General features: G+C 39.3%; 1 protein-coding gene across 7 annotated transcripts in view; it reads right to left on the bottom strand.

Moving 5' to 3' along the window:
- The window catches only part of EYA1 (EYA transcriptional coactivator and phosphatase 1), a gene marked incomplete at both ends in the record, with an annotated part of 155,074 nt that overhangs the window by 51,010 nt on the left and 85,373 nt on the right, over nt 1-18,691 (bottom strand). For 3 of the 7 annotated variants that reach the window (XM_082324384.1, XM_082324385.1, XM_082324386.1), the window contains 5 exons: nt 6,603-6,789; nt 7,210-7,288; nt 13,803-13,944; nt 18,092-18,237; nt 18,619-18,688. In XM_082324384.1, coding sequence (XP_082180510.1) covers nt 6,603-6,789; nt 7,210-7,288; nt 13,803-13,944; nt 18,092-18,237; nt 18,619-18,688 — 624 coding nt within the window. The remainder of the gene's footprint in view (nt 1-6,602; nt 6,790-7,209; nt 7,289-13,802; nt 13,945-18,091; nt 18,238-18,618; nt 18,689-18,691) is intronic. The other 4 variants (XM_082324389.1, XM_082324387.1, XM_082324390.1 and 1 more) reach the window with 2 other exon arrangements.

Genomic DNA, 18,691 nt, shown 5'->3' with positions numbered 1-18,691 from the left:
TCTTCCAAACCTTGACCAAGTGTAACAGACCCAATCTTGACTTCTCTAGTCAGTAAGAAAAACATTTTTAACCCAGATTCTACAAGTGTATACCTCTTTTTCCAACCTGCACATAATTGTGAGGAATAAAATATGTTTTCATTCTATTTTACCTAAAATATATGAACCATACTGTAGCAGACCTTCCCCTGTGCTACAAAGAACCATATTATTGCAGCTTGACATAAAATATCATAAGCATATACTTCCCCGTTATACATCATCATGGGCAGTTTTGACGGTTCTGTCACACAGGACAATTTTCCATCATTTCATAAATGAGAATACTTTGATTACTTATGAATAGGCAATACAGCCACGGAGATACCATTTGCAACACTGTATTTTGTAATTCCTTTCTGTTTGTTACGGAAATCCCGCTAAGTAATTGCTGTATTTTCTTACTACAGCAATAGTATCAAATGACAAATTTGGGGAAAACTAGCTGTCCCAGAAATCCCCAAATCAAGTCTATCTCTAGGTAAATCTGACTGGCAAGTGTGTGGGTAGAGCTCTTGCTGTTGCCAAAGGCATTGCAAATTTCATCAGACTTTTTCCCCACTACACTGAAAGGGTATGCAAAAAGGAGTAAACACACATTATCAAAGTAATCATATCTCATGTCACAATGTAAATCACATGGATGAGATGGGTCTAGGATAGCTACTACAGTCAAATGTCTCTGCAAATAGGTATGTAAATATATTTTCCATTTAGATTGTGCCCAGATTAATGGTTTCCACCCAAATCTTATACTTCATTTCAAATAGAGACCTTAAATCCTCAGGCCAGTGTTATTTCAACTCCTGTTTACCAAAATAAAAGTATAAGATAATTTCATTATATAAGTATAAGGTAGTTTCAATATGTCAGTCTCAGCTATGATTTTCTTTCTTACTTTTGCATAAATAAAGCTAAACACAAAATTTCACTATACAAACTTCTTGCTTCACTGCTTATGTAAAACTGGACCAGGATCAAACAATGCAGTAGAATCACATAGGTATTTGAGGATTTTTTTTTTTTTTTTACTTCTCTATAAAAAAAAAAATGACTACTACTATAGTAGTAAGTAAGTAAAACTACTAAATAAGTATTGCAAGAAATACAATAATGCCTGCTGACAGGATCATAGAAGGATATCTTCAGCGCTGTTCTGACAGAATGTCAAAATCTCCCTCTGAAAAACGAATCTAATGTTGGTTGAGGACTACTAGCATACTATTATGAACTGACAGAAACCCTCAATAATCTGTTAAAAACATTGGCAAGAATGCCAATTTATTTCAAGACTTGGGTGACTTTTTGATTTAGGATTGTATATTCAAAATATTTACAAAATATAATACTATGTATATCATGTAAACCAGTATACATTAGGTATGTATGACAACAACTGTATTAACAAGCCCTGCAGTGGTCCAGAATTTTTTCTGCCACTTTCAATGTTGAAGAAAAAAAAGGTGAAGCAATCCCATCATGGGCAGGTAGTACCTCTCTCCATTGTAGGCACTTCTTCTTTACTCATTATTTATGGTTTCAAACAATTCGAAATTATTGTTATTTTTAATCCTACTAAAACCAATGACAAACATCCTGTTTATCTACTAAAAAATCTGTTGAAAAGTACATCAAGATCTTAGCCTCAACATATCTTGTGACAGTGAGTCAGGCTATATGTTGTTGAATGCAATGCAAGAGTTAAAATTTGTACATTGTTAACATAAAAACAGGAGAACACCCATTATCAGAAAAGCAAAACCACTGCCGTACTTTGCCATTCATTATTGCATCCAATCTCATTTCTGTTTTTACAGAATTTTCATTGTGTTTCCTTCCTATGTAAATATATACTCTAGATTTACTCTTCATTTATATTTATGAAAAAGAGCAAACATGAGAACGCCAGTATTATACTGCGAATATGGCAGTATTTGTTTCCATACAGGTATTAGTGAAAAGTTGCCTATGTAGTCTATTTGCTCTGTTTCGCTTTCCTGTCTTTAATTTATTGTCATGAAATATGATAAGGAGAAACTGTAAAAGTAGCTTTCCCTTTTGCAATACTAAATGTTATATAGTGTTCAAGGAAAAAGAAGTTTAGTCTTTAAGAGCAAAATGGTGACCCATGGCTGAGAACAATATTTGTTGGCTAGCACAGCCCTTGTGGGGTTTTTAATCTGCATTGTGAAGTATGTGAGCAATATGAAAAAAACCTTCCAGTAATATTTTAAACATACTTATTGCAGAAACCAAGAAAACTGAGAGAGATCAAATCTCAAGAACAATGTAAGTCTCTCTTGTGAGAAACACTGTTTAATAAATCATAAATACAGCATCATATGAAATAGAAGGATAAATTCAGCTTTGTTGACTGCATTTCTAAACAAAAATTTGCACAAAGCAAGAATTTTTTGTTACCAGCTGTGATGACGGAGTTGAAATATTGCAAGAGAAAATGATGAAAGCTTTAGAAAAAGTAGTTATTTTCTACATTAACTCTTAGAAATACATGCTATGAATGTTCCTGTAATTATTTTAGGACATCAGGGCAGGCGTAATGGATTGGGGCAAAATTCTATCCGTCCAGGATAAATTTCAACACTGGCCAACAGCAAGTGACTATGTCAGAGAGCATAAAAAGGACAGACATATACATAGCACTAATTCATCCACTGTCTCCAGTGATTTTTTTGTGTCAAGAATTTCTTGAATTGAATTTGGCATCTGTGTAAATCCAATTTTTGAGTTTGTCTAAGCAATGCTTGAACCGGCATAAACTTTTTGCATCCACAACATCCTGCAGCAAGAAGCTGCACAGCTTACCTGTATGCAACATAAAGAAATACTTCTTTTTGTTCACTCTGAACCTACTTCAAAGAATTTGAGTATTGGAAGGGAGAAAGAATTTTTGCTCACTAGTCTACTTTCATTATTTTTTATCATTTTAATTATTATTACTTCTCTTACATACCACAGCTCACATGAAAAATCAGCAACTTGCTGTTCATACCTGGGATAATCTACTCATGTATGGATTGAAAGCTCTTACCAGAAGAAACCTAATATTCTGCTGTTATCCTGATGAAAAACATTTTATTCTGTAAAGCAAAAGCTAGGATTCTACAAGTGAAAAGAAAAACTTTGAAAATTCTTACTTTTGAACAGAAACAAATTTTTCAGTGAAATCTGAAGCAAAGCACGTATTAAAAATTTGAAATGTCATACTGAGATTTATTGTTTTGTTTAATAATTTTCTGATTATGTCACTAGCAAAAATACAGCCTTCTGTTCACGAGAAAATAACATTAATGTGTATGTCTGATACATGGAGACAGGGACTATCAACCTCTGTGCAATCAAAAGGTTTTGTACAAAAGGTACAAAAACCGAAGTACAAGAAATTTTTCAGATCCGCAAGGGAAAGAGAAAGAAGAAACACTGAGCATGGAAAATCTCAGGTTCCTCTGCAAGAATCCCTGGATGTCCTGGATTGCATGGCAAAAACTTGCATATTTAACTAGGAACTGTGGGAAACCATAAAAGGATTATTTTATATTTGGACAAGGAATTAAACATATTTAAAGTTAAATTATCTGAGCTTTCTGAGTCTGCAAAACTCTACTAAAAATGTCATGAGAGCACATAATTACTTTCTCTCTTTTCACATGTTTCTTACCAGACTCTTCTGTTTCACTTACTGGCCCAAATTCATAGGAACCACCTATGTCTGTCAAATTATTCTGGTGCCTCTGTAAAGTCAGAAGGCGGTTCTGTGCTTGTCCTGGCATAGTTCAGAACCGCACAGATTACATGTTTTTTTTTTAATATAGCAGATGTCTAGGGATATCAGCATCCAGCAAGAACAGCTGCCATTCAGCAGCTGGAGCCCATCCGACTAAAGGGGTACAGTAGCCTAATGTGATGGCTTTGCACTGCTCCTCGCCATCCCTCATATGCAGCGTTCTAGTTGTGGTAGAGAATCAGCAGCCTAACTTGACCAGATGTGGCAAAACATCCTACAGAAATCTGACTAATTGTAATTAATATTTGGTTAGTTTGGTCCTTTGTTCCGTGTTTTTGACCCAACTGCAAATTTCCTTCTCTCTAATATGCCTTTCACTTGTCCTCACTCCACCAGCATTCCCTTCCTCCATGCTGATCTCTCTTTTCTTTGACCCCAGCCTTGCTTTATCTTCCAAGCATACTGTGTATGAGCTCAACTAAGGCTTTGCAATAAGCTTCAGCAAGAAGAAAGCAAAAAAATTTACACTGTCCAAGAGGAAATGTCAGGCACAGCACTGGATTCACTGACTAGTCCTCACTTTCCTTCTACCAGGGTTGAAGGTTTGTGAGGCAGTGAAAGGCTCTCAGTTTTAACCTAGGAACCCAACACTGGTATGTCAGCCACCTTAAACTGCTCTCACACCAGTGGAGAGGCTTTGGCACCTCAGGATTAAGATCGTAGTTAAACTGAACTCTAAACAGAGGTACTCATCTCTCTCCACTCAATACAGAAGGAGCATGAATGGGTTCGATCCTAATTTAAATGCATGAAGTGCATAAAGACAAATGGAGAAATCTCGGTCTAGCCCTATACCTTCTGCTGACTGTGACGATGTTGGTGAAGGGGAACAGAAAGATGGCTTCCATTAGCTCCTCCTAATAGAGAGTAGCCCACAGCAGGTACTTTCCTAAATGTGTCCCTGCCTGTGGTACAGGCAGCCAGCTCAAGATAACCCCATACCTACAATAAGACTTGTTATTTGCAAACCATTTGAAGGAAGTTGTTCAGAATCATTACATCAGTAACATAAATATCTCAGGGAAAGAGACAGCAGTCCCAGCAGTGCCAGAGGAGGTGTGCACATGACCAAGGACCGTGTCTAAGGGAGCAGTGGTAGGGCACCCACGGATGTACAGCTTTCAATACATGAAAACATAAACTAGAAGAGGGCTTAGGTGCAGGACCCATCCATGAGAAAGCACACCAACTTTTTTCAAACTTTTAGAGAAAACTTTCTTAACAAGAATGTGGAAGATTTGAGGGAGAAAAGAAAAACTCCTTAAAAAGGAACTGATAGAAAAGTTCTGTCCAGGCTTATACAGCATAGAAAACTATTTAAATAAGAAGACAACCTTTAAGCTACTAAGAAAAATACACTTCCTCTCTCCATATATGCGTTTACTGTTGTTTTTAGGAAGTATCAAGTACTTTAAAAAAATACATGCAAAGATTTTGTGAAAGATCGAAACCCAGATGATAAAACGATTCAATTTTAGTACCATGATAAAAGCTAAAACTTGATCACATTTTTTGGGGGGGGATAAGAGGAACTTACTGCTTCCAACTTAAAAAGAAAAGCAAAAAATCCACAAGAAAACAAAACAAAAAAATTAAAAACAAAGTGAAAAGCAGAGTAATTATGCAGACTCCAACATGCACCCATATATTCTAAAAGCTGCAGCCTCCAATATGCATTTGTTTAGAAAGATTCCTTTCTCAAATTCATTGCACACACATGTGATCTCGTGTATATAAACACACACTCCAGCTGTATTTTCTTCCCTACTTACTTTCAGCAAATGTATCAAAAGAGACAACACTACATACATTTTCTTCAGGTGCACAATCACGCAGAAAGGCAAGAGAGTCCTAGCAAATTATATTAAAGCTCACATTGCACATGCAAGATCAGTCCCATCAAGTACTTTGAGAAAACTAAAAACAACATCCCCCAACAAAACTCCAAAACAAAACCTCCTGATAACATTGCCAAATCATAGCTCCTTCTTACCGTATTACTGAGAAACACATCTGCAACCTTGGACTTTCTCTCTGACAGATTTCAAACTTCTGCCATCTACTAACTACTGACGTGCTTGAACTGTTAAAAAATGTAATTTTTTTTCTTTTAATAATGGGAGAAGTATTTTTCACCTCTCATTTCCAAAAACAGCTGGAGCAGTTTGGCATAACTGTTCAAAAAATATCTCAACTAGTAAAGGACTGCCAAATTCCAGCAAGAAAGGTAAAATGACTGGGAAGAAGGACAAGCCACTGAAAATCTTTTCTTAAAATGGAAACACTTGTGCAATTTCAACTCCCCATTACAAGCATTATTATGTCCTCCGAAAGTGAAAAACACAAAAGCTCTCTTTCAAGTGGACAGTTGGGCTATGGTTTGAAGGCCTCTCGATTTCAGTCTTACTTAGGGAAAAATCAAAGGAGTTTATCTTAATGAAGACAGAGGTTAAAAGCACCAGGTTCTGTTTTAGCGTAAAGACCTTCTCATATCCTGCAATTTTTAACACAAGGATTCTACAAATAAATACAAACAACTTGTATTTCATACAAGCTTTAAACTTTTACTGATTCCAGTTTTTCTTTAGTCTATTTTCTGTTAGAATCTGTGCAAGATGTGCCACAGGCTCAGGATTAAGAAATAATAAAAAAAAAAAAAAAAATCAATGACTACACAGACACAAAAAAAAATCCAATTCAACCCCCTTTCAACTTACAAAAACGTGCTTCATAGGGACCATAAAATCCATGTAATTACCTGCTGCAGGATCTGTAACCGCTTGACTGGTGATGCCAGATGGTGGTTCTTGAAGCTGGTATGTTGCATTTGTGGAGGGTGTCGTTGGGCTGGTGTTGCTGTTTGTCATGTAATGTGAAGGATATGGTGAGCTATTATAATACTGTGCATATTGGCCCTGGCCAAAACTGGGATAAGAGGGATATTCCTGCAAGACAAAAAAGCAACTGAATAGTCCATCAAAGTTTTGCTACTTTTTAGTATAGATTCCAAAATATAACTACAAACACATGTCAGACTTTCAGCACGTATGCTTCCTGGACTGGATGCTGTAGGACCTAAAGCTGTGAGGCAGTAAAACGAAATCTAAATTACACATAATTTAGTATGTCTTCCCATACAAATAGTTTATTAGGCACACTACTGAAGATGTATGAATAAGAACATCAAATGCAGACAATTAGTTCTATTATAGAAGATGATGAATTGAAGAAAAACATTTATAAACATTAGTTTAACTCGAAATTATGCTAATTTCATTCAAAAAGCTATTTAAGGGTTACATTTTTTCAGCGGATGATAATTCTAAGTTTGCCAAAGTTTCCTTGACTCATATTTACAAATTTACCTGCTGTGAACTATTAAATCCAGTAGAATTTGTGAGTGAATTATTTCCTGCATATATTCCTGATGATGTTGTAAAACTGCTGCCTGAAATGAAATGAAAAATTATGTGAATTACTAAAACACAGTATCGGAAAATAACTTCCATCATGCGACTATATCATAAGGATATGGTATATTTGTAATATTTCCCATATGTTGACTGATTTGGTTGTCATCAGGTCTATAACATGTTAATATAGGGAAAGTGATAATTTATCATTCCTACACCCTGTGTTTCATTATTGCAATAAAAAGAAAAACTTGAAATTTAGACAGGAATTTGGAGCCACCTCGGGTCTGACTGAATATTAGGCTATTCCACCCCTCTGAATTATCCCCAGTGTTGTGTAAGCAATGAGGGCTTCTTCACTTTCAGTTTTTGTTGAACAATAACTGTGAGCCTTGTCTCGAGAGATGCCGTCTCCCCTCACTGAAGCCCACTGTCTCCGTTTCTCCTACCGCCTTCGAGAACCGGGTCCTCTCCCCTCCCTGAGCCTCAGCGCCTGAAGGAACAGCAAAAGCCATAACTCCCTGCTCCGAACAGCTCAGCCCGATTGTGAAGCCATTAGGATTCGCTAATCGATCATAGACAGCCTTGGGCCGCAAACCTTTTTCTTTTTTAATAGAGTCTACCGGGCATGACACAAGGGAAAAAAAGTACCTCTCTGAGAAGGGAGACCCAAGATTGAATTTAGCCCAGAGACTGAAATACTGCCTTCACCTCCCTCCTCCCCTCACGAGCCACCAAAAATAGACAGATGGGGCTCTTGTTTAATACCTAACCTGAGAAGCTGTTCCACTAAAAGGGCAGCAACCCCCTTTCAGCTGGTTTGCCCTCGCTGGTTATAACCCGGGAGTGACACAGCCACCAGCTGAGACATATGGATCCACAGGGTGAAGCTACGTAAGCCAACAGAAAGTCTGTAATGAGGCAACCTATTGAACTCGTCCAGCGGGAGAGCACCAGCCAGCAAGGAGCTTGCATTAAAGCACGCCCAGTTGTTTACAGCCTCCCTTGCCACCGAAACCTGCTTTAGTGCAAAGATATACTGAGACCTTGGGAGCAAAAAGCTTGCAGGTGAGCAAAGGAGGCAAGAAGAGATGGAAATCAACAGGGAGCCAGGCATATGGATGCACCAGTCCTCTGATGTACCCGACACAACGCAATTAACAACCAAATCCTATGCAGTGGTTACTCATTGGGAGAAGCGACATTTCTTGCAACTCCAAACAGCGAGGAATGTAGGCAGGGCTGCATGCTTAGTACAACCCCTAAAGGGCATTTGTGAGCTATTTACTTTTTTAAACAACAACAACAAAAAAAATAGGTATCCTAGCTATAAAAAGTCAGAAGGAAAAATATTTAAGTGCTTTGGTTGCAAAAGTTACTAAAAGTTAAGCTATAAAAGTTAAGCCTCAAAGATGTGAAGTATGTCCAACAGCAGCGGAGTAAAAGATGAAGCTTAAACTTAACGTGTGATAATGCCTGTAAACACTTCTCTTATATTTGCTATTAGTGCAAAAGCTCTGTGGTTGTTGATAGATGCTACTAATCCTGTGAACTAAAATCAGATTACTTCAGCAGAAGAGTTGACATCCAAGTTTAGCAGATAGTACAGATAAACAGTACTAATGAGAAAAACATGTTGTTTTAAATTTAATTTAAAATTGGAAAACAGATGTTATTTTTTATTATAACAAACCCCAGAGCCAAAATACAGCTGAAAAATATTTTAAATTGCAAAACTTTGAAATGCTATTTTATTTCTAAGAGTACTTTGGCTGGAAGAATGTAAGTCACTGTGTCTCTTTTTATTTCTGTAGTTATTTCTGAGTGACACAGTAATGCATTTAAACACAAGTTTTATAGGTGCATGGTTTGAACCATTCTGAAAAGATATAAAAGGCCTCTCATAAGAAGAAAAAAAAATAAAACCAAAACTTTTTTTGATGAGTACGTTATCTTTCCACAGAAACTTTGGCAAATAATTTGCAAGAGCAAATGAGAAAAGTAATTACATGCCAGCCAGCATCTCCCCCTCTCAGACAAAGACACACACATACTAACACGCAGATCTCTCTCTTTCATCTCATGGTCAGCGCTGGCTCCTATGGAGGAGGGGTAGGGGTCTCCTAGACCGTAACAAACATGAAGCAGGTTTCTCAAAAACGGCTTTGTGGGCCACCCAGAACTACTGGCCTGAAGTTGTTTTTTAAAATACTCCAATTTTGCCATTTGTTTTTTAAATAATCGGCCACAGCACGGCATAGAGCTGCTGTTCCTGCCTTAGCTGAGCAAACACAAAAATAAGAATCTTTACAAAATGCCCAAGATTTACTGCCCCAAGTTCACCCGCTTCATAGCTTTAAAATGTGATAAAAGCTGTGAATTGCAGGTCAAAGGTCTATTTTGCAAAGAGCGCGGACCCACATTAAAGCTGGGAATCCCAGTCAGCGTCGGAAGACGGCCGGACCCTGCTGGGACCAGGGCGCGGGCTCCAGGCACGGGGCTCGCCCCCGTGCTGCCGCGAGGCGCAGGATGCGGTCCTCCCCTGGGTATTTGCCACAGAAGTCCATTTGCTTTCCTAGCTCAGTCTCCTTGCCATGGGCTATGTCTATCATCAGGGTACAATGTATGTGGCAGAAGTTTAGTGCAGCTCTCCTGGGAAAGCCTAAGACGGCCAGATGGGCTATTTAAACTCAAGGTTTCTTCCGTTTGCTTACAGTGTTTAAAAATCCTTGGCAAACTCCCCCTTGTTGTCCTAGTAACTGCTTAGCCATCCAGCACAATATTTTTATACTGTATAAGAATAACCGAATACCTTAACGTTTACTTTTTTATGGATGAATTCCCAAACCAATCGGTTAGTATATTCTCAAACATCACAGTCTTGGTAACTAAAACAATGCTGGGGCTCATCACAGGTCTAGTACCCTTCCAGCGGTAGGATACCTGTGTGCAGGGTAAAAGCCATGCTTTTATCACAATCAAAGGATATTAAAGAAGACGGTTGCAAATGGAGCTCTTTCCTTGGCGTTTCCCCTAGCCCTTCTCCACTCCATTTATCCTCACTGAGCAATCCTTATAACTCTGCCAATATAGGAACAACGGCCCGTTCCCACAGCCATTAGTCATGTAAGTGGTCTTTCAACATCTATGAAGCAACTTATATGAAAAACAGCTTAAGGAACATACTCATTAAAGTAAGGGCGGGGAGAGAGTGGGGAGACATGGCAGAACCACCTAGGTCCTCTTCCCACACTCTCCACTTTGCACCCGCCGTTATAGGGATGATAAATTTGTGACAAACAAAAATCCAATTACCAGAATAATCTTAGCAAGGAGTCATAGGCAGTGATTTTCCTTATCATTTTCAAAAGTTGGCAGTCTGTCCCTCTGCCATTGTTCAGTGACTAATCACGCTGTAATTTTAGCAGGGTCAGGAAAAGCACTGGGTTTAATTGGCTGCACACACACCGCAAGGCAGCGCCTTTACATTGCAGGGAGACATTCACCCCACGGAGAGGAACCAGAATAACTCCAAAGCTTTCGAGCACAAGGTAACCCCAATCAGGGAGCACGAGCACGGCAACTGCAAGGCCGCTAGGAAATCCCCTTTACTGTGGGCAAGAATGCCAGCAGGGCCCCGAGCACGCTGTCATGTAACGCTTGGTTGTGAAGTAGGTTGTGAGATCCATTATCTCCATTTAGCAGCTCAGCAGCCGCACACAGAAGATGAAGAATGGCTATTGCAGGCTATGGCAAGGCTGAGGCTGCAGCCTGCCCATATACTGCTAGAGGGGAAAGGGAGAATAAACTCATTTCCCTCTCTGGAGGTTTCTGCACAAACAACTGAACAGCAGCAGCACTACCCCGTCTTCTGTCAAGAGAATCAATTTTGTCCGTAAATAATAGTTGAAACTATGAATAGGTTCTCCTTCCAAAATTAAATGAGGAAAGGGAAACAAATGTTCTGTTTACTTTTAACATCTGTTCAATCAAAAGGAAGAATTAAGTCAATTTAAAGTTGTTTCAAATTCAAAAGTCAGCCTAATGAAAACATGAAAAAAACGTATTTTCATGCATAGTATAAATATATAGTCAACATTTAACTGCAAGAGAGACCTGTTCAGCAATGTCATTCTTTTCTATTTAGCTTCTACCAACTCCACCAATATTTTCATTTGAAACGTTCTCCTTATTTCCACTCTTATGGTCTGTAAGGTTTCTGTAGGAGACCAGTCCTTCCCTCATCCACACGCTGTGCTGTTCATGAGCACAAGAGAAATGACATACGCACCACGGGGACCCCCAGACTCTCCCACTCTGACCTGTGGCTCTTCTACCCAAGCCAGACTGCTGGCGATCTGCGGCCTTCGACGGGCAGGCAGCTCTCAGCCCAAGCACGGCAAAGCCGGAGCAGAACCCAGGCTCAGACCCCCTCCTCCCTCAGCCCCGCAGACAATACTGTCATGAAATCAACGCCTCTGACCCTCCGCTCATTAGAGCTTCACAACTGGGTCATCTTTAACACATTTCTTTTGCAGAATATTTTTAGATCCTTGCATTTCAACGTGTACAGCTGAAGTGCTTTCCAACATCTTACTGTTGACAACCGCCACCCTTTCATGGCCTTGACAATTCTGATCTTATATACAGTTTGCATATCGCAGAAAACAAAGCAATACCCTTTATGACAGACCTCTACGTAGTCCATTGACTGAGTCCCAGCTTTGCTCTACTAATGCCAGAATTCACTACTTACTCTTAAAATTTTCCAACAAGCATTCACTCGCATTATCCCATGTTGCTCGCCCTTTCCTCCTTCCATCGAATGAGTTTCCCATAGACATCTGCAAAACTACTTCATTGTCCTCCCTAAAATCCCTTTTTATTGACATCCCTCTGCTCTGTATCTTACAAAAAAAACCACCTTTAGAGCTGTTGTTAGATAACCAATATGGGGTGACGACTGTTTATTATGCCTAAACTGTGTCAGCTTTATTGTTACATTAGGCCCTAATAAGCCTGTGTGTTTTATTTTACCCTCCAACTTCTACGGGGACTATATTTTCATTTGGCTGTATAAGTTAGCACAACAGGATCCCGATACATGACTGGCACAAAGGCGCTACTGCAATAGAAATTATAGGCAACACAGACATGATTTTTCAATAACTCTATTTCCTAGCGACCATGAATTATCAGTTCCTTAAAAGCTGGAATGTCGATCAAGGAGTTCCTCGTAGCTGCTGCTGGCAAGCATTTTGAGCTCTCTCCTACAGAGAAGCAGGATTTTTTTCAGAGGGGGGTATGTGTGTTCATTTTTTTAGCGTCTTATCTGCAGAAAGCAAACCCAATAACCTGGTTATGGTTATATTTACTCTGATGAGCAAAAGATCAACACTATTCAGCATGTAGATGAAAGTTTGCATACTACTCTTATACTATCTTCCTCTTACTTGTCAGAGCACACTACAAGTAAGCAATACTTCAGATGTCAGATGGTGGCTTCTGCCCTATGGAGCTACTCAACACACAGTTCAAAAGAGGATTAAAAAAAAAAAACAACAAAAAACATCTCTCTTGTGTCTGAGCAAAGGACTGGATCAATATACCCCTAAAGCCATGGAACAAAAGCAAAACCTCATTCACTTGGTCTCTGAAAGCACTCCTGCCTCAAGACATTTCATGGAGCATTTACATGATCGCACAGAATTTAAATGGAGCATGGTAATAATAAAGAGAGGTGCTAAACTTTTAAAAAATGCGGTCCAATTCTGTGAGCGATACTGATTCCAACAATTCTAAAATCTGCAACACACGTAATGTCAACTGTCAAATTCAGGGCTGAAAATTCCTGCAGCAGACATCCAAAATCAGCTATTTCTAGTGAACAAAGATTTTTTTAAAATATCCCTTAAAGTGGTGAAAATCCAGAAGCAGGCACACCCAGCGACTTCCCGATACAGAAGGGGAAAAGGGAATAGGGAGAACAAGGTGGAAATATATTAAGTAAACTATACAGGCAAGTAAGGCTACAAAATATAATTGATAATAATAGCCCGCACATACAAAGACTTACAGCTTTTAAATAGACTTCAAAGAAACAGACTTCAATCATTACTTAGCTACCTCCACAGCTGCAGTAGGTATTTTTATCTTCTCCCTCCCCGCACACACTCAGGTGTCAAATTATATTTGGCACTTCCTAAATTCATAATCCTGACACGTTTTCCAGGACTCGCTTTGTCACATTCACTATTTATTAAACTATTGCTATTTGGAGATACATTTTTACTGTAATAACACTACAGCACTTCACTATTTAAAAATTAATGAAGTCACTAAGCGAGGGATCTTCCAAACTGCTGAGAGCTGGCTTGCCGCTGCTCTCAGCAAAGGCAATCATCATTTCAGCTCCAACTGCGATAGCATCAGAGGTAAGAACTCGAGCAAACATTCATTTTTATCCTAGGAATGTAAAGAAATAAGGGGGGAAAAAAATGCCATAGCATTAACTATATCTAATTAATGGTAATATCTGTTTATACAGACCTTGCATCTGGTAGCTATAGGGAGCCTGTCCAGGTTGAGGTGTGCTAAAGCTGGCACCGTAGCTTAGAAATCCTGTCTGTCCAGGTGACTGTGACTGTGCCAATCCACCTTCTGTCTTGATGCCTGCCCACAATGCACCTAAATCAGTTAGTGACAGCAAATCTATTTGTTCGTATTCAAACAGGGATGGAAAATAAAATCACTTAATTAACAGCATTTTTAACATATACCTACTATTGCATGCATGAGAGAACGAACATCGAGAGCATGCACAAATGAACAGAGTAAGGGTAGTCTAAAAGCACACATTAAAATGAAGTTCACCAGGGAGAGGTTAAATTCAAAACTGTGTTTCCAATAACTGCAAAAGAAATTTATACATGAACAGGAAGTTGCATTATTCCTTTTTTCCTTTCCTGCCAGAAGCTAACTTTTCCATATATTCATGGCATTTCACAGAGGTAGATTAGCAACTTTATATGATTTTACTGAAGCATAGCATAGCCAAGCTCTCCTGCCATCCACCCATTAATGACATAACTGAGATTTGCATTGTATAATATTCCTACATGAAAATTACATTACATTCCGAGCGCAATAGCTTTCTAAGGAATTAGAAGTGGATAAAGAGAACTAGCAGCATCAAGTGTAATGATGATTTTTACAGGTAATTAAACACTATAGGAGGCATCCAGTCTTTTAACAAATAAACACCTAATATACAGGAACTATTCCTCAAGCCATCTTCCAAACTGGGAAAACCATAGCAGAGAGTCATTAATCTGCACTGACAGGGAAATCCATTACACATCACATTACCCTCTGATTTCGACATTTAGTAATAAAAGAATCCAAAGTCCAATTAAATGAATGACTGTTGCCTCCCAGTTCCAGTGATTCTTCCCCCAATTTGTAAGGCAACAAGCACGTAAATATCAGCAAGTGAAACACTGAGGAAACGCACACAATTCAGCTTCTGTCTCTTACTTTTAATTAAAAGGCTGTCCCAACATGAACTACCATTTAAAAATAATTATAGCCAAAGCAGTGGAAAAGTAATACAATACTCCTAGGTTTCACTGTGGCATTCAGTGATACCTCATTGTTCAGAAACCACCGTTATTTGAACTGAATTAACTAAGTGTGAATTAGTAACATTCCTTTGAAAATGACTGTTAATCTAAGTCCATTTCCTGGTTAGATTTTTTTTTAAAACAATATTCAACAACGTTTGAAGGTAGGAGAGGGCTGAGAAGTTACTGTGTTTGCAAAACTTCAGTATCTCCCTATATCCAAATGGCAGCATATTTTCTTCTGCCATTTAAATCATTATTTTTCAACTGCTGTCATTAATTACCCTTAATTCCTTCTGCCAGACCTGCTAACTGCCAGACTAACCCTGTTTGCTTGGTTTTCCCTGATGCTTACTTGCTTCTTCTGTTTCACATTACAATTAAACAATCACTATGACGAATCTGACACCTCCTTTCCAAGGAGAAACTCCTGCTATGGATGTTCCGGTATCAGCAATCCCTATTTGCTGTCTGTTTAAGGACTTCTGAAACGCTGATTAAATATTGCTTAGAGAAAGTTTAACTAAATCAAGCATTACATTTCTAGTCCAGCTTTAATGGCCTGATTTAACTCTCCATCTCGGACAAAGCGGGAAGAGACGATCAAAGGCAGCAGCAGGAGGATACCACTTGAGTGAAGACAACTTGGCACTGACGTGCCCTTTTGCAAACCTCCATGCTATGAAGAGCCTTTCATCTCCTGGGACTTACTCTTCCCACCTGCTCTCATCTAGAAGGCCTTCACTCATCAAACCTTGATGCTCCCTTCTCCTTCTCCCAAGTCTAATGTATGCAAGGAAGGGGGAAGGGACAGTGAGAAAACGTAAGGGGACTGCCAGGGTCTGGAAAGAAAAGAAGTTGGTAAGCGAAGCCTTTGCTAGGTGCTGGTACCGGAGCAGGCAGGAGGAGGGAGCTTCAGGAAATTCTCCAGCCTCCTCAGGGGCTTTGCAGATGAAGCAGAGCCAGGAGCCCCTGGGAGGCAGCTGTCGGTGGCATTCCCCTCCGCCCCCCTTCCTGCCTGCACGGCTGCACCACCATGGAGGTGGGGGAGTGGAAAAATGAAGAGGCTAGAGGTGCGTTCGAGACAGCACCTTCCCAAACTCTGCCCTAGAGAGAAAACTTGAGGGAGGCTGATATGGGAATTCACAAATACATTTTCTTCCAGTAAGCCCCAGGGTAAAGAAACAAGAGTTTTTCCTTTCACCTATGTCATAAGCCTCCTCTCTTTATACCTGCTGGAAGCTCTCTGCCTGGACAGGAGAAAGGACAGACCCAAGAGATTTTTGGCTCTAAACAAGGCCAAGGCAGGCAAGGTTCTTGCCTGTTGCAAATGAGCGTCCCAGTGTTCCCCATGTAATTTATTTTGGGAGCACGGATTATATGATGTGCCTTAAATACGCAAAAATATATACGGTGTTAGGTCCCAAAACTTTTTAGTAGTTATTTGCTTTTAAATATTACTCCTATAAAGTAAATCAGCATGAAGCACCTTAGCTCCAGTCATGAGGCACTGTCTGAAAAGAACAAAACACGTTAAAATCCACTTGGCTCAGGAGCTGGGGGTTTCAGTGGTCAAAAGCAGCTCTGCAATGTAAAACGTTAGGCTAAATTATCCAAAGTCCTAGGCACGGGGGACGGACTGGGCAAAAAAACAAAACAAAACAAAAGAGCAGGCAGGCATGTTAACCCCCAGCGAGCAGTTGCCAAGTAAAGCAACTCTCAATTATAGCTCCGATGACAGCGAGACAGCTAAACTCAAGTAGTGAAATCAAGGCCTTGCTGAAGTCAGTGGGAGTTTTATAGTTGACTTCAGTGAGGTCAGGATTTCATCCAGAGGAACCAAGCAAAAAACAAAAAAGTCACTGTTTGGGCTGCCCAAGCCACCGCAGCCAGCCAAGTACGAACGTGAGGTGTCCGCAGGAGAAACAGGTCAAGAAAAGCGTGGCGGGGGAAGGAGTTGTCTGTTATCACACCACCCGATCCAGCTGGAAATAGCAGACAAGCTCTCATCACCAACATGAGCTCCTGGTGGTGGTGGGAAGAATCCCCATCTCCATAGTCTTGAAAATGTAGCTTAAATATCCTTAAAATATTTTGTTTGTATAAGTTTAAAATATGTGGATTCAAACTGAAACTGAAACATCCAATTCATGTTTAGAACCGTGTTTTTGGCAGTAAGTAATCAAGGCTGTAGCCACAGGAAGAATGCTTCCTTGGATCATAATTATTGATGATATATTAATGAAACACATTTTTTAAAGTAAGGGGAAATAGTAATCTATTTCTTGTACCTACTGTTCACAATAATCTGCTGCAGACCCGGTGCATTTCAACTTGCAGATTTCAGGATGAAAGATTCACCAGTTTTGCACTTAAAAGTTTTAACGATTTTAAGGGGCACAGCTTGTACTGTGAGTGCTGTCTTTTTGGTATAGAACTTACATTACCTGAATGTATCTTTACAAAATATACTGCTAAAAGCATGTGGGTTGTATATTTTTAATATATTCCCCCAGAGGAATAGAAGACGTATTTTCTAATAATGCATCCTTGCTGCTGAACTGCTATGTGGTCTGCCAGCAAAATGGTCTCACCCACAGCAGCCTGTTTTTAAATTAATTTTTTTAAAAAATATTTGCTACTTAGTACTATCTCCTTCATCAGGCAGACAAAGCTTTAGTGGCAATTTACCTCAATTTTCACCTCCAGGGAGTTTTAAAACATTGAAAGTGAGAATTTTTTGGTGAGGGCCTTTTTTAATCAGTTTTTCACCTGCTGAAAATCAGCACAGCTTCACTGATTCCCTTGGGTTCCAGTAATCTGGATCAGCTGAAATTCAGATGTTTATGTACCGAAGTACCCCACTCCATTGCTGGAGAGCAGAGCTCCTCAGCAAGTCACCAGGAGCTGTGCCTGTGTAATGGAAATCCCTAGATCTCTTTTCCCATTTCAGTGCTGGTTTTTTTATATCACTAATAAATATCTAATGAATCTCTCTGCTTGATCCCAAAACAGAGTCATCCTCTCAGTAGCTTCTTAGCTCTTTAATACATAAATTAAGCATCACCCACTCCAATGGCAAAATTACCAGTCTCCCACAAGAAATGCTGGAGAGCACAGCTGTCCCACTAAGCAGTGACGCAAGGGTCACGTAATCTTGTTCTAAAAAATATTTACCTCTGGAATAAAGTAACATGGACAGGGTTTCTTACCATACGAAGGGATTCCATAAGGTTGGCTGGGCTGGGGGTAGGTGGCATAAGCTGTAGCTTGTTGCATCCCCGTTGTAAACTGTGTCTGCCCATATGCAGCCATCGTTTGTGAAGAGGGGGTAGGAAGAATATGTGGGTATGGTCTGCTATTGATTACAAATGACAGAAAATAGGACAGACACTGCATTAGACAGACATGCGTGTACTTATTTTTAGCCTTACTATAATCCTGCTACTTCATTAACACATAATCATAAGCTGTGCTAGACAACAGAAACTCTAAGGCAAAGACAAAACAACAATAAGAAATCAATAATAAAAGAATAAATAAAATAAGAATTTTCCAAATGTTTTTCACATACATTCTTAGCATTAATTTTTTTTTTTTTTTTGCCTAGAAGCTGCTGTGGTTTAAATTATGACTTAACAGATGGACCCAATTATTATTTTAAATGAGGTTAAAATCTGCCTATTTCAATTATTATTATTATTACTACTACTATTATTATTTTTAAAAGATATCATACTTGGAAGGGTAAATCTGTGGTGGGGAGAACTGATGTGTTTGTCTTGGGCTGAAACCACTGCTTCCAATTGCTG

This window comes from Platalea leucorodia (assembly GCF_965183815.1).
Source record: "Platalea leucorodia genome assembly, chromosome: 1".
Taxonomy (NCBI): Eukaryota; Metazoa; Chordata; class Aves; order Pelecaniformes; family Threskiornithidae; genus Platalea; species Platalea leucorodia.
The sequence above is the reverse complement of the archived record's forward strand: the minus strand, read 5'-3'. Positions and strand labels throughout refer to the sequence as shown.